Genomic DNA, 13906 nt, shown 5'->3' with positions numbered 1-13906 from the left:
AGAACTTCACGCTACGGAGAGTATTAGTAATTTTCTGTGTTCTGCCAAGCTGCATGCTGTCTACATAAGTCAACCAATTCCAAAAGCACTCATTTTCTACAAACCCTGAAACTGGACAGGAAATTCTTCTCATCAAGGTACTACCCGCTGGCTTGAGAACTAGTGGCTTTCACTTTCCGCAGTTACTACACGCTGCAAGTCATTCTGCTATACACAAGACTGCATGTCCCCAAAATGGCCCAGAATTAGGCTTATTTGCTTGCACTCTTTCACAAAAAAAAAAAAAAAAAAAAGGACGATATAAATTGACTAGAATTAAAACTGCATCACAGCATTGTTTTACGTTTATTTAAAACAAAAAACATTTGGGCTCCTACATAGTAATCACTCCCTTCAGAAATGTGCTAGGCATCTGCTTTAGGTGGAACCAGAAAGCGGCGACTGGCGGTTCTGGAGGATGTTTAGAGAGTCAGGGTGACACTACTTTTGTTAGCCCACATTTGTAAGTTCTTCTCAAAATATCCCTAAGAATACAAACTTTCTTCAAAATGTATTTGAACACTGTGACTACACTGAAGCTAGTATCCAAGGCATACTGTCATTATATTTGTGTTTTAAATTGGCCCTCTCTCAAGTGCGTCCAAATCTCAGGAGCTCAGCACAATTATGCAGATAGTCAGAACAGTCTGCTGCATGTTACAACTAACTGACTTCCAGAAGCAGCTTAAATTACACTGAATTTAACTAGAACTCTGTTATTCTGGAAGACTATTCTCAGAGGCCAATTTCTGATCTCAGTTCTTGTCTTGGATAAACCCAGTAAGCCCTCTGGCACCAAAGGACACACAAAACAGTAACCTCATGTTAGCAGTGAAAGACATGTGCTAACTTAGAGCTACTTGAAGTATACTCATTTGAAGTCTCTGTTTACAGAGTGATCTTTTGTATCGTATTAACTCATTAAAAAGCTTGCATAAAAATTGCACGTAAAGTTAAGACGTGCCCATTCAGATCTGGCAAGGCCGATGCTCAGAAACCAGGGATTACCACTTCTCTTACAGGCTTTCAGTGTAGATGACGTTTTATAGAACTTAAAAGGTCAAAAGGATTTGACCTTTTTATTATTATTTATACATTTTACCCTTTTTAATTATTTATTTATATATTTTACAGGTCACTAGTAACTGCTTGGTCTTTAGGATTGATTCAATCAGATTACATAAATTGCTATACTTGAAAATCATCTGTGAAAACTTGTGGAAGTTACAAATATAGCCACTTTGCTACAGAATTGAAGTTACCAGGCACATATGATAAACTGGGGAAAGACAGCTATCCTGTTTACTGGACTATCACTATACACTTATGTGCAGTAATGATGGAAATATTACCGAGGAATATACTCAGCTGTAAATTTCAGATCAGAATTGGCTTAGAGAGTTGCAGAAACACGTATTAGAGTGGAGGCTAGACTGAAAACACAAGCACCTGAAAGTGATGAATTTCAACATGAATATACAGTATTTCAGTACTACTGTAGTACTACTACTACAACTTCACTAAGTTTTACATTAAAATTTAACTAATTCCTTTACATTGTAGTAACTTTTTTTTTTTTCCTCATTTTGCATTGCCTACGATGTTTTACTTTGGTACACTTACCCTTGGTGGCCCAATAATCATGCCTGTCCATCTGGTGAGTGTCATATCTTCATCATCTTCAAGGCCCCAGCTTACTGTACCATCACCCACTCCTTTCTGCCCTTCTTCAAGTTCTTCCAACAAGCGAAAATTACGAGGTACTTTAACTGGAGAAAAAAATGAAAGAATGAAATTAATACTGGTCACATTAAGAAAAAGATACATAATTTCATTGCTTTCATATAGTATGCATTACCAATTGTTGAATGTATTTTCAAAGTTTAACAAAACACTCCGTCTGAATTTATTTAGCAAATTGTTCTGAAGCAACTAGCCACTTCTCTGAAAGCTCGTTCCTACCAATTGATATCAATACAAACTATCAAAGAGAAAATAAGAGACCTCTGTTTAGTTTGAGATGGCTTAATTCAGATAGTCCTCTTCTCCAAGTACAGTACTATTTAGAACCAATACATTTCAAAATCAATTCACTGTCATGTTCTACTCAAGCAGAATACACATTAAATCGATACTGCAAATTCCCTATAAAATAATTAAAGAATGCAATATTTAACACAACTAAGAAATGCAAACCGTACGAAGAAGACTGAAAAAAAATCACTTGATTTGATTAAAAAGCCAATCAACGAAACCGACTTCAATATCTGAAAACAAACTAGAAATCAAGTCTCATTTAATCTAGAGATTATTATTTCAACTTAACGGAAAAAGAAGGTAATAAGCACAGAAACACTGATTAAGTTGGTAAAGAGAGATAATGACATATTCACAACAGAATATGAAGATGTACTGCCTCTAAAGACAGCCAAGTAATATTCGCTTATGGAACTATAATTACTGGATTTTGATGATTATACATGAGGACTGACAGATATTGCTAGATATTAAACAAGTAGAAGTTTCATTGCTTTACATCACAGAAACTAAAATGGTATTTCAGCACTGATGTACTGAACGAAGCTAAACTTGTGCTTGCAGTCATGATATGCTTTTATTTTCAAACACACAGTATGTAGTAGCAATAGTACAATAAAGCTTTAACCTTCTTTCAAAAATGACTCACAACTATATATTTTTTTCTTATAGATCTTCTAATAGCTACTTATAGCTATAGTGTTTCCAATGTTATTGGGTTTTGTTTTTTAATAGAGAACCCTGTTTTGCACTGGAAGAAACCAGGCCCTTCATAGAATTAAAACTTTTGAGACTAGGTACAAAGTTCTTAGTAAGGAATACATTCTACATTAGTCTGAAAAAGAGGGGGAAATCAAAGACAACTGTTTTGCACATCAGTTACTTAGTTGCCGAGGTTTCAGGTTTGACATTAATCCTAGTCTGTATTCCAAGTGGCCTACCCAAAAAATTAAGACCAAAAGTATACAATATGTTTATTCAGTCAATACGTACAAATATGGACCAGTAGAGACAAACATATCATTCAGCAGCTACCCAAAGAGCTTATCTTGCCTAACTTTGTTCTAAAGATTTTTTTTAAATGTTGTGTTTTTTCCACAACACAGACTAGGGAGAGTCTCCTAAAAATTACAGAAACAAATATCCAAGTTCTCCAAATGCCCAGAAGTCATTACGAGGATAGTATCAGGACAGTGTAAGGAAATTAAGTCACTCATGTATGGCCTCACCTTCCTTCTGTCTTTGGTAGTACCATTCACCTAAACCCATTAGGGGCTACGGCAGCTTGCTAACTGAGCAGAAAATTACACGTTTCGATTAGACTCCTGACAGCTTGACAAAATGACCCAGCTCACAGAGAGCTCAGACAAGTACCAGCATGAGTGAGGCCACGGCAGCAAAAACTCAAGATGTAAAATGACATTTTAAGCGAGTTCAGCTACTCTGGAAACTTATCTTCACGGAATTCACATACAATTACCTGAAAGTACTAGCGCAATAGGAATCAAGGAGCAGAGCATTTATACTTCAGCGTAGATCCTTTTAAACAAGCTTCATTGAAATTCATCTGTTCATTCCTCTGGTTCCATCCTGACTTACTAACATTAGATCTGTGCACCTACGTACCTAATCCAGACTAGGTATGAGCACAGACGATCACATTTCTGTTACGTTAAATAGGGTACCAAGTTTTTATTTTTGCTGCTGATTCATATATGTTCCGCACTGCAGTCTGCCAGTAAAAGGTTAATGCTAACCTTTTTAAAAAATAAAAAATAAGTTAAAAAAAACAACCAGAAGGATAAACTTGTACTAGACCTACGTTTTGCAGCACACAACTAAAGAGTTTTTGATAGGCACGTGGAGCCTCCCAAAACCAAGCCCTGTGCCCCACTCCTCCTTCCCCCAAACAAAACCACGTATTTTAGCATCCAATCATCACCTCACGCTTCTCCAGGGGCTTAAACCCAGCACTTCTCAGAAGCCTTGCTGTGACTGCCCAACTTGTGCTTTATAGCTCACCTCCTGCAGCAGCACATAGGAGAAGGTGGCAGGCAGGCCCTGAGTTTATTTCCAAGCACTCGCTATTGCCGCTCACTGCCAGCAGCGGTTCCACTCCTCCCCAACCTCAGGTGCTCCTGCGCTAACTGAGCTCCTCGGTCAGCCCAACCGGCACCCTCATTTAGCAAAAAGCTCTTCCTCCTTCAAGTAAAATCACATCCACCCAGGTAATCAACTGAATTGACTCAAGAAGAAAGCTCAACAGATGCCAGCGCTGACTGCTGCATCTTCCAGTGCCTGCCCCTGCAAAACCATGGCTGTTGGGATGAGGGAACTTGTGGTGCAAAAAGCCACTGGACTGGCTCAGTCGTAGCATAAAATTGCACTCAACACACCAATATCTGTGGGAGACGACAGTTATTAGCAAATAACAACCCGCTGTGACTAACTGTCCCATGGCCATCACGATTTTTTCCACTAAGTTGTCTGTGCTCACCAGTTCCCCTAACTACCCACAGGGAGCAGCAAAGGACTAGGGAAAACTCCCAGAACTTTTCCAGTAAATAACTGAGATCCGCTCTGAAAAAAAGATGAAAGGATCTGAACAGTAAGCACCAGGTTCCCCACACTAACATTCCTCTCAGTGCTAGGACTAGGTAGCAAAACACTGCCCTAGATTAAAAATAAGAGTCAAAATCCCTACTTTTAAACAAATAAACACCTATTGAGATTCAAACCCATTAACACTCCCCTACCTCCCCCCCCCCAAAAAAACACATTACAAATTCTTAACTAAAACTGGACCAAGGAGTCACTCAAACACATTCCCTTTCAGAAAGTTATGCAGTCCTACAAGATTTGGGTTGGGGATACCAGAAAAGACTGTATAAATCATCGTGTAAAATGAACCCACTGTTTCATAAGAACACTCCCATATTTAAGATGCTTCATTCACTTTTGCAGACATATTTTATTCATTTATTTACACATTCATCATATATGCACAAAATCTTTCACCTTATATTTCTTAAATATAAGATTGCATAAGAAATTTCAGAAAACAACCCCCTCCCCCTATTTCCAAAGGGACGGTCTGTGCACATCTTAATTATGGATGTCTACCAGAGCTTTTTAAAACAACAAATTAACAGGTCACTATTCCTGGCTTGCAAAAAAAAAAGCCACTAAACTGCTTTTTTCTTCCTTTCATATATGGTTAGTGGTTTGTCCCCTTGTGGTGCAAATTTCTACTGACATCACTACTCAATATTTTATTAGAAAACCATTGTTGATAGATTTCTTACAAGTGACCCAGAATACTGTAAAAATTAACACAATGGATTAAAAAATAAAGCACCACCAACCACCTTACCTTTACAATGACAGTCTTAGAAACTACCAGCAAACTGAATTGGAATTAAATGCTACTTCCATTCGAAGAGTACACTCATGCACCCACACAGGCTACAGCATAACAAAAGCAAACGTAAAGCGCTATAATCTTTACTTAAAATAAATCTACGTAGCTTGAAGAACAGGATATACATATGACATTGAACCCTCTTTCCAGTGAAACAACAAGAACTTCTATTTATAAAATTAGGCAATGATGGCCTGGATCTTTTTGATATTAAGCTTGCACCTTAAATATAGTAAAAGAATTCTTGTCTCACCATTTCACATAGGGCACTATCTAAATTATATGTTAATGGTGTGTATGCAACAAACAGTTTTGTCTCTAATCCAGACAATACACCTCATCAAATATTTGATAAGGACTTTGAAGTACTCCTTGAAGGAAACAGAGTAAGAATCAATATTTCATTTCCAAAATCTGGACAACAAAACATCCTCTGCTCAAGTCTGCCAACCGTGCAGCTCCTCAGCAACAGCAGACGCCCTTATTCTTCAGCTACGAGCTCCCCAGTGCATCTCCTGGAATAAGGATCTGCAACCGGAGAGATGCTGCTAGCTTTCCACCAGCATGGAACAGCCAGGAATTGCTGTCCCCAGTTCCTCCTGCTGATGGGATCGCTACCTGGCATCAAGCAAGAGTAGACAGGTTGTTCTTGCTCCCTGTAGCATGCATCCCTCGGCTAAAACATCTCACTTCCAAACGAAGGGGATTAGAGCACTCGTGTGATTTTATCACCGGTAGAGCTGCAGGGGTGGTAATGGCCACTCAGCAGGCCGTGAGTAACGGTAGGTACAGGGTAGGTACAGCACGGCTATCTGTATGTGGAAACACAGCTGGCTTCATCAAGATTAAAAATGAAACAAAAGCAACTTCCCCCTGACCGCTTTTCAGTTTATCTGCAAAGCTTAACTCACGTTAGGGGTTTTAGTGACAAAAACATCCTGATACACCCCCACAGCACTGTACACATGAACTGTCAAATGGCATTTACCAAGTTTTCCACACAGCTGAAGTAAACACTGCACCTAGAAAACGATTCATGCTCATATATACCAATCATTTTTAACTTAATAGAAGCTTAATCATGAAAAATCAGGAAAGTAAGAAAGGATTCATCAGTATTCTTTAAGAGGACCAGTAACTTTTTCTGCAGCAATACAGGAGAATTGGCTGAGATACATTTTCTGGAGCAAACTGTTCTTGGCTACTGTGTCAAGACAGGTCGGCAGCTGGTAGCACCGGATCACCTGCTGGTATAGATTTAATCAGCACCAAGAAGACACACAGTTTCTGGATGTCACTGCGCAGCTATTACCGGTATCCGTCTGCAGCTGTAGGTAAATTATGCATCCGTGCTGTTCCAGACCAAACAGAACTAATTTGAAGAGCTCAGACTACAGCAACAGAAGTGATACAAAAAACTGAAGACAGAATACTCTAGATTATGGAGGTAACTGGACTTAATGAAGTGGCACGCAAAAAAAAATGAAAAATTAAACCTAGAATATTTGATTACACTCAGTAGTCCCAACTCCCTGCACATCAATCAATTCCTAAGAACAGCCATGTACAAGGCAAGAGTGCAATAATCTACATCCTCTTCTCCCTGACACTTAAACAGGGGAATCACAATCCTAGTTTTTCACAGACTGACTCAAAGCCTTAAGTGTGCGGTTTTGTTATATCCAAAACTACTTTTACGAGAGTGCATTACAATATCCATATCAGCATTCAGTTTTCCTTAAAATCTTCCTTAGCTCTTGGCTTCAATCACACCTTACAGCAACATCCACACTAGGAGCCTCTTACAACAGCCATAGCAGCACACCCCACACTGACAGCACATGCACCCGAGCAGCTATAAAAACAAACCTTTACGTTGACCCCCAGGAACGAGCTGTATCAGGGCATTACACATTAACACAGCTCGGCTACTGTCAGCGGTGTTATTCTTTCTGACTCAGATGGCTACGTCAGGAAAATTCTGCAGCATTAACCATTTTGAATGTATGGATTATCTTCTGCACGGTGACTACCAGCTAACAGAAACTGCAAAATACGTACAGCTTGACAACAAAAAAATGAAAAACTCTCAAATTCCATTAAACAGATTCAGACTGGCAGAAAAATAAGTATTTTTTGATGACAAGAAAGATGGGAAAGATGTCAGCTTTGCAAATTCTAAGCTGTAATATAATTTCTCCTGGTGTATGGAGAAGAAATAAATTCAAAAGAGAAACACACAGAAAATTACAGGTGCCTTTTAGCCTAAGTCTTGCTCTGGAGAAAATAAAGATGGAAGCTGAAATACTCTACTAACAAAATAGAAAAAAAAAAATCAAACAGAACATACAACAACCATAGCCTTAAGTAAGCCCCGCAATGGGTGACGTACAAAAAAAAGAGGGGAAAGAGGGCTGTGTGTGTGTCAAATACTAATATCCTATTTGGGCTGCAAAAGACAGTCTTGTACAAATACAGTTTTGTAAGATGTACTCTTCACTGAAAAAGCTACTTTTTTAAAACACACGATCTAGGCTTTTGTTTGCCGATTATCCCGTTCACGTCACACACTTTTGCCCAGTAAAATATTCTGTGTATACACAGAGTAACAGTGGCTGACTTACCATTAGGAACCTAATATCAAAAAGTAATACCAGGCTTTACTGTAATTACTTTGTAATTATTATCTCAAGTTGATCACACTAACCTAGCTCCAAAAAGCAGAAGTATTTCTAACAATTTGCACATTGGTGAAATTGGGCACGGGAGTTTTGTGGACAGAAGAACTCCATCGCTACCACTAGCAGAGGGATGCAGCAGTTACTACAGTGTAAAGTTTTCTTTCTCAGTGAACAGCAACACATTTTCTCCAGGGCCTACGAAAGCCCCTATTTGCTGCTGTGGAACTCAGTCTATGAACCAACACAATGATACAATGAGCCTGAACTGAGAAAATTAATTTCATTAAATGACTTTGATGCATCTTGTTATTTTTGTTCAATTCGATGTCTGCTTTCTTAGAATTATGGGTACATCCCACTTCTTTGAACTGCCTTCCAACCAAGTTTTGAACCACTTCAAATTCAGAATCCTATATATCCATACTGTTCATAAAGCTACACTTACCATACTCTATTTTTCTCTATTTTCCTTCCGCTAGTATGTCCCAAAGCGATGGAATTCAAACAACAGAATATTCTGCATTAACAATTTTGAGATTAAATCAGAAAAAGTACCGTATTATCTTAAATTTAGCAACAACACATGGACAATACACACTGCTGAGGGATGTGGATAAGGTACTGAGTGATTCCAGCATGTATGGATGAAACATCCATATAATACAATATATTCCACCAGAAGATTCCAGTCATCACTGATTTTGTCATATATAAGCAAATAGATGCCTTCCTATCAATAGGGATGGAATAACAAAAGGACTTATTAGAAGTCACACAATATAGATGACAAAAACACAACAGATAACAGACCAAGTACTTCGTGCATCCAAAATTCATCACGGGCAACTCCTAAAAAACAACAGGGATCCTGACCGCTGCTTCTCCGCTGTGCTAGCATCTAAACATGCATTTTAACAGATTAATTTAATCAGCGTCTTGTCATTACTATCTGCGATTGGCAAATCTGTAAGCAACAGCCATTTAGATCTACAGACACATGAAGACTAACCCATTTAAGCTTACCTGTGGAAAACTTCTAAAAATACGCAGACTAAGAAAAACAAGTCTGATGTAATCAGATAAAAATCCACTTCCACATAAACTGAAACTATTCATCCCAGATGAAACAAAAAAAGACTAACTTTAGGAATTAATATGAAACGAGACGTGTAGCAGGTAAGTTCGCATAGCTCAAGCAAGCAGATGTAGACTAGCTGACGCGCAGCATAGATGACCATTTATTTTGTGCGTTCAATGCTTTTCACAATTTAGAGCCACTTTTGCTACAACCCTAAAGATGAGAAAACTGCCATCTCACAAGGATTATTTACAGAAATTGTCTGTACCCAGCATAGCTGATGTGTACTGAATGGACTATTCAGATTCTTTACAGGATGAATTAGATAGACAAAAATATCATGATATATTTGACTATGACTATATAAGAACTTTGTGACCAGTTACCTTCTTTTGCATTTTACTATAACTAAAATCTGAAAAAACTGGGAATCTGAAAAAACAGAAGATTTCACGGAGGAGATACAATTTAAAAAACTACACTGATGTTGCTCAGTTTTTTAAAAAACAAGTTAAAGTATGCATTTTATCAGTTGGTTTTTCCTCCTATGAAGAGGCTTCGCTTACCACACAAAACTTCGCAGCAGGAACCAATAAATGGTCGCAGAAGTGTGAAAGCTATAAGCCTTCACCTCAAAATCTTTTGGTTAAAGCTATCAAAAGCAGTATTTATTTTCAGAATTACGTTAGCGACACTATTTCTGTATTTACTTATGTGAAATTTTACATTGTTGATGCCTTAGATGTTGATAGTTCAGGTCTAAAGTTCAGCTGCACAGGAATTTCCTTTATGTTTGAATCTAGCTACAGCCATAAATATTCCATATACCGTTTATATTAAAAAGGCTGCTAATGAGAAACCACGTTCATACGGCAAAAGCCTCGTTTATTGCAACAAAGCATGTATATCTTGGGTGAGGGGAAAAGGTCTGGAGAGGTGTGGAGGTATTTATGTCTTGAGGATAGGGCACAAACACTAGTGTTTAGAAAAAACAGTAATTTCACTGAAGAAAAAACGTACATGTACAGAAGCAGATTTTTTCCCTTCCAGTTTCATTATGCAGATTTATAACATTAAGACACTGTTAGTTATCTGCTAATAATAAACACCGAAAGTGATAATTTCTAAAAAATAACGGTATATGCATGTTGGCCTTTTTTGGTTGGTTTTCTAGTGGTGATTCTAGCTGAGCTGTGTTAAAATTTACATTTAACACAAATTGAACTCCTCCACCTCATATCTTGGAGTCAGCTGCAAAATAAAGTAAAACAGGTCTTCAAAGGAAAACAGAACTTACTTCATGCTTGCATGTTTAGGGACAGGCAGATTACTAAGGGAGGAAAGGCTGCAAACAGAAGTATGGTCTTCTAGCTATCAGCTCACACTTTCAAGGCTGAGCCCACCTCACGTTCGGTGGTATCCAATTCTCTATTTTACTTTTCATATACATTTTCCCAGCTACACTCACAAAATCCAGAACACAGTATACGCCAAGAACTGTGACGGACAGTCTCACAAGAAAGGAGAGGTGGTAATACCAGTTTGCCTTACCAGGCCAAAACGTAATTTCATTACAAAAAATAACTTGGTTTTAAACATATGAAAATCATAGCAAAGCTTTCAAATGTGAACAATATTGAAGCTTATGTAGTTTGGGGAACAGAAGGGAAGAATTTAAGTCTTGCTGCTATGGGCACTAGTATTTGGGACTTCATAAACGTACCTGATTAACAAACGCACGTTTTAACGGCTTAAAATGCAAATTTTCATGCTGGAGATCTCAGTATATCAGAACTGCAAAAGCAGCATCAGTTTATTCAACGTGTTCTAGTTGCTGCTGGTTTCGCTATAAGAATGAGACCTCAAACTCGGCTTCTCCAGCACAGTAAACGCTCCAAACGTGTAAATAAATAACAAAATCCAGTGCAATTTTAGGTTTTAATATTTATGGCTTTAAGTGTGAGAAATCACTAGCAGAACAAATAGCTCCATTATCACGGCATCTTCACCTCAGAAGCCCTCCCTGCTTTTCTCTCCTCCTGCCTCTTAGGTAACCAGAGAGAAGCAAGCTAACTGCTCCTGATAATTTTGAGTTGTACCTATTCTGTTCAATAATTCATCAGATTGTTTACTCAAGGCAGCCTTGTAGACAGGACTCTTCCTGCGATGGTCAGCATCCTCCAGGAAAACATATTGTCTATAATGTCTGTTCCTCTCTCCTCCTCTGCTCCCCACAGCCACCCCTCTCCCCTTACTCACCTTTCTCAGAAGGGCAGCAGACAGAGGGAGACGAGGCTGCCATTAACTACCTGATTCATCAGAGCAACTTCACCCTCCGACCAGTATCTGGGGAGAAGCCATTCCTTACAAATCCCAGTAAGTTTTTCCATTTTGCACCATTTCTCCTCACCAAGGTTTCCCCCTCCAAAAACCTCCACTCCCCATCTCCTGCAGACCAACCTCGAAACGCACTCTTCAATCTCCTGATTTTTTATGCAGCAACAATACCCTACACGTCCTAAAGTTGTGCAAGAGACAAGACTAAAGAAGTGTAAGAGCCATCATGTGAGCAGGAGCAAAGGGAGTAGGCAGGACTGGATACATGCACACACAGAAAGTTGTCCTGATGCAAGAGAAACTCCAAGGAGACTCAGCATTGTTAGCAAAGATGTAACAGAGCTTGTTTCAGTCTATCTTTGCATTTTCACACTAATATGATCACTTTAAATACAGTTGCTGGAATGGACTTACTAATGGTGCTCATATAAATGCTGTAATGGAGAGGATTACTCCACCACAGATACATATGTTATCAGACTACAAAACAAGGCACAAACATGCTCTTGGTGTAAAAATAATAATAAAACGCAACCTTGAGAAGCTCTCACAACAGATTTTAAGTAATTAAAATACCTCATCAAAAAAAAGTTATCACAACAATAGGATGCTACAGCATAAAAACACTAAACTATTGAAGTTCTAAATGGAAACTAGCGTTAAGTTGCTTAAAACCCTTATTTTACAAGTGTGCATCGATAATAGTGGTATAAATTATCAGTTTAGAATCTAAATGTCATTTTTGTTATAAACAAGACCACTACTGTTAACTGAGAGCTCAGTTCCACCAGCCACTGCACGTCCGCTTGTGCCTAGTCATGAGGAAAAACACAGAGGAATGCAACAGTTAAGGCACTGAAGGAGCTCATCCATGGCTACCATCCAGGCTTGTTTTGGTGAAAGGTGGAAATGCAGAGGCTGGCTGTGATTTAAAAGTTAACGCTTTACAGGCAACTACTGAAGGAAACGCAGAGGAGATACTAAATGATTCAGTGATCTTCCCATGTGTTTCAGGATATAATATGGTAGATTATGAAAAATGAGACACTGTGATGCTTATCAAATTGAGAATTTTATTGCTATTTCCATTTTGTACAAAACAATGTAAGGCGGGAAGCCACAAAAGAGGGTTTAGGAACTACACCAGTCGCTTCAAAATACACCAGCAATATTAACTCTTATTTAATTAGTCTAAGAGATGACAATATTATCAAATAAATCTTTCCAATTTATCTCCTCAGAAACACACACAAAAAATTGTTTAGTACATAATAAGCCCACTCTTAAAACCAAAGCTATATAAAGGCATGAAAGGCTAAAAGAAAGGTATAATAGCAAATAGGTTCAATTTTGAAGCTTTCATTTTAAAACTGATATTATGTTGGCAGAGAGGAAAAAGGATTTCAAACACATACTTTTAAAGCTATCTTTTAAAGGTAACACGACATTAAAAAAGTTGTTCCAGATAAAGGGGCAGAAATGGGAGAATAGAGGAACCCAGCAGAGGCCAAAACCTCTTCCCATGAAATGACTTTCACAGGGTCTGCTTTAATAGCAAGAACACAATGCGTGACCCAGATAACAAGAGTAGCATCAAGGATTTAGTTTAGCAAAGCTGTAAAGCTGTCTAAAACAGGTTACAAGTCATTGATTAGCAAACACTTTTTCTAAGACTTGCACAGAGGTCCTCACGACATGACTCAGCACCCACCCACAGCCCACAACAAAGATCTTTTATCTGTGTGACAGTCTGAGCCAGGGTTATTTTTTCAGTTGTTCACCTAAGCAAACACTTAAGGACACAATCAGCAAGAACCATTCACCACATATTTAGTAGCAAGAACTGTCATCAAATTATTTTCCTACGTTATTTTTGTGATAGTCACGTTCCAGTCTGCCATTTCCTATAAACCACGTTTTAGAGGTTAAAATCATTTAATATTTACATGACCACATATACCACTTCCATGAGAAGGAAAAAAGCATACACTTTTTTCCTTCAAAAAGTTCTAAGTGATATGAATAAAACTGGACACTTTACTAAGGCTACGTTGGTATCCTGAATAAAGCACGCTATTTTGCCATGAACTACGAAAAATGTTTTCAATTTACTCAAGTGAATTTCAAATTTACTTAACTAATCAGTTATGAATGCAATGAAAGGAGGCGATCCTTTTCTTGGTGTAGTTTAAATGTGTAATGCAAAAAAAAAAATTAAGTCTGTCTGTATGTTAGAAGCTATTTTCCTGACTTTTTTTCAGCCTAGTTGAAGCTACTGATCCTGCTGAAATACGGGATTAACGTAGAGCTCTG

At 38.2% G+C, this 13906-nt stretch overlaps 1 protein-coding gene across 4 annotated transcripts in view; it reads right to left on the bottom strand.

The window, feature by feature from the left end:
* Window positions 1-13906, bottom strand: part of UBE2V2 (ubiquitin conjugating enzyme E2 V2) — a 29115-nt gene that overhangs the window by 9574 nt on the left and 5635 nt on the right. For all 4 annotated transcript variants that reach the window (XM_040550351.1, XM_040550353.1, XM_040550350.1 and 1 more), the window contains exon 2: window positions 1663-1808. In XM_040550351.1, the coding sequence (XP_040406285.1) occupies window positions 1663-1808 (146 nt within the window). The remainder of the gene's footprint in view (window positions 1-1662; window positions 1809-13906) is intronic.

The sequence above is a fragment of the Cygnus olor genome, chromosome 2, assembly GCF_009769625.2.
Source record: "Cygnus olor isolate bCygOlo1 chromosome 2, bCygOlo1.pri.v2, whole genome shotgun sequence".
Taxonomy (NCBI): domain Eukaryota; kingdom Metazoa; phylum Chordata; class Aves; order Anseriformes; family Anatidae; genus Cygnus; species Cygnus olor.
The sequence above is the reverse complement of the archived record's forward strand: the minus strand, read 5'-3'. Positions and strand labels throughout refer to the sequence as shown.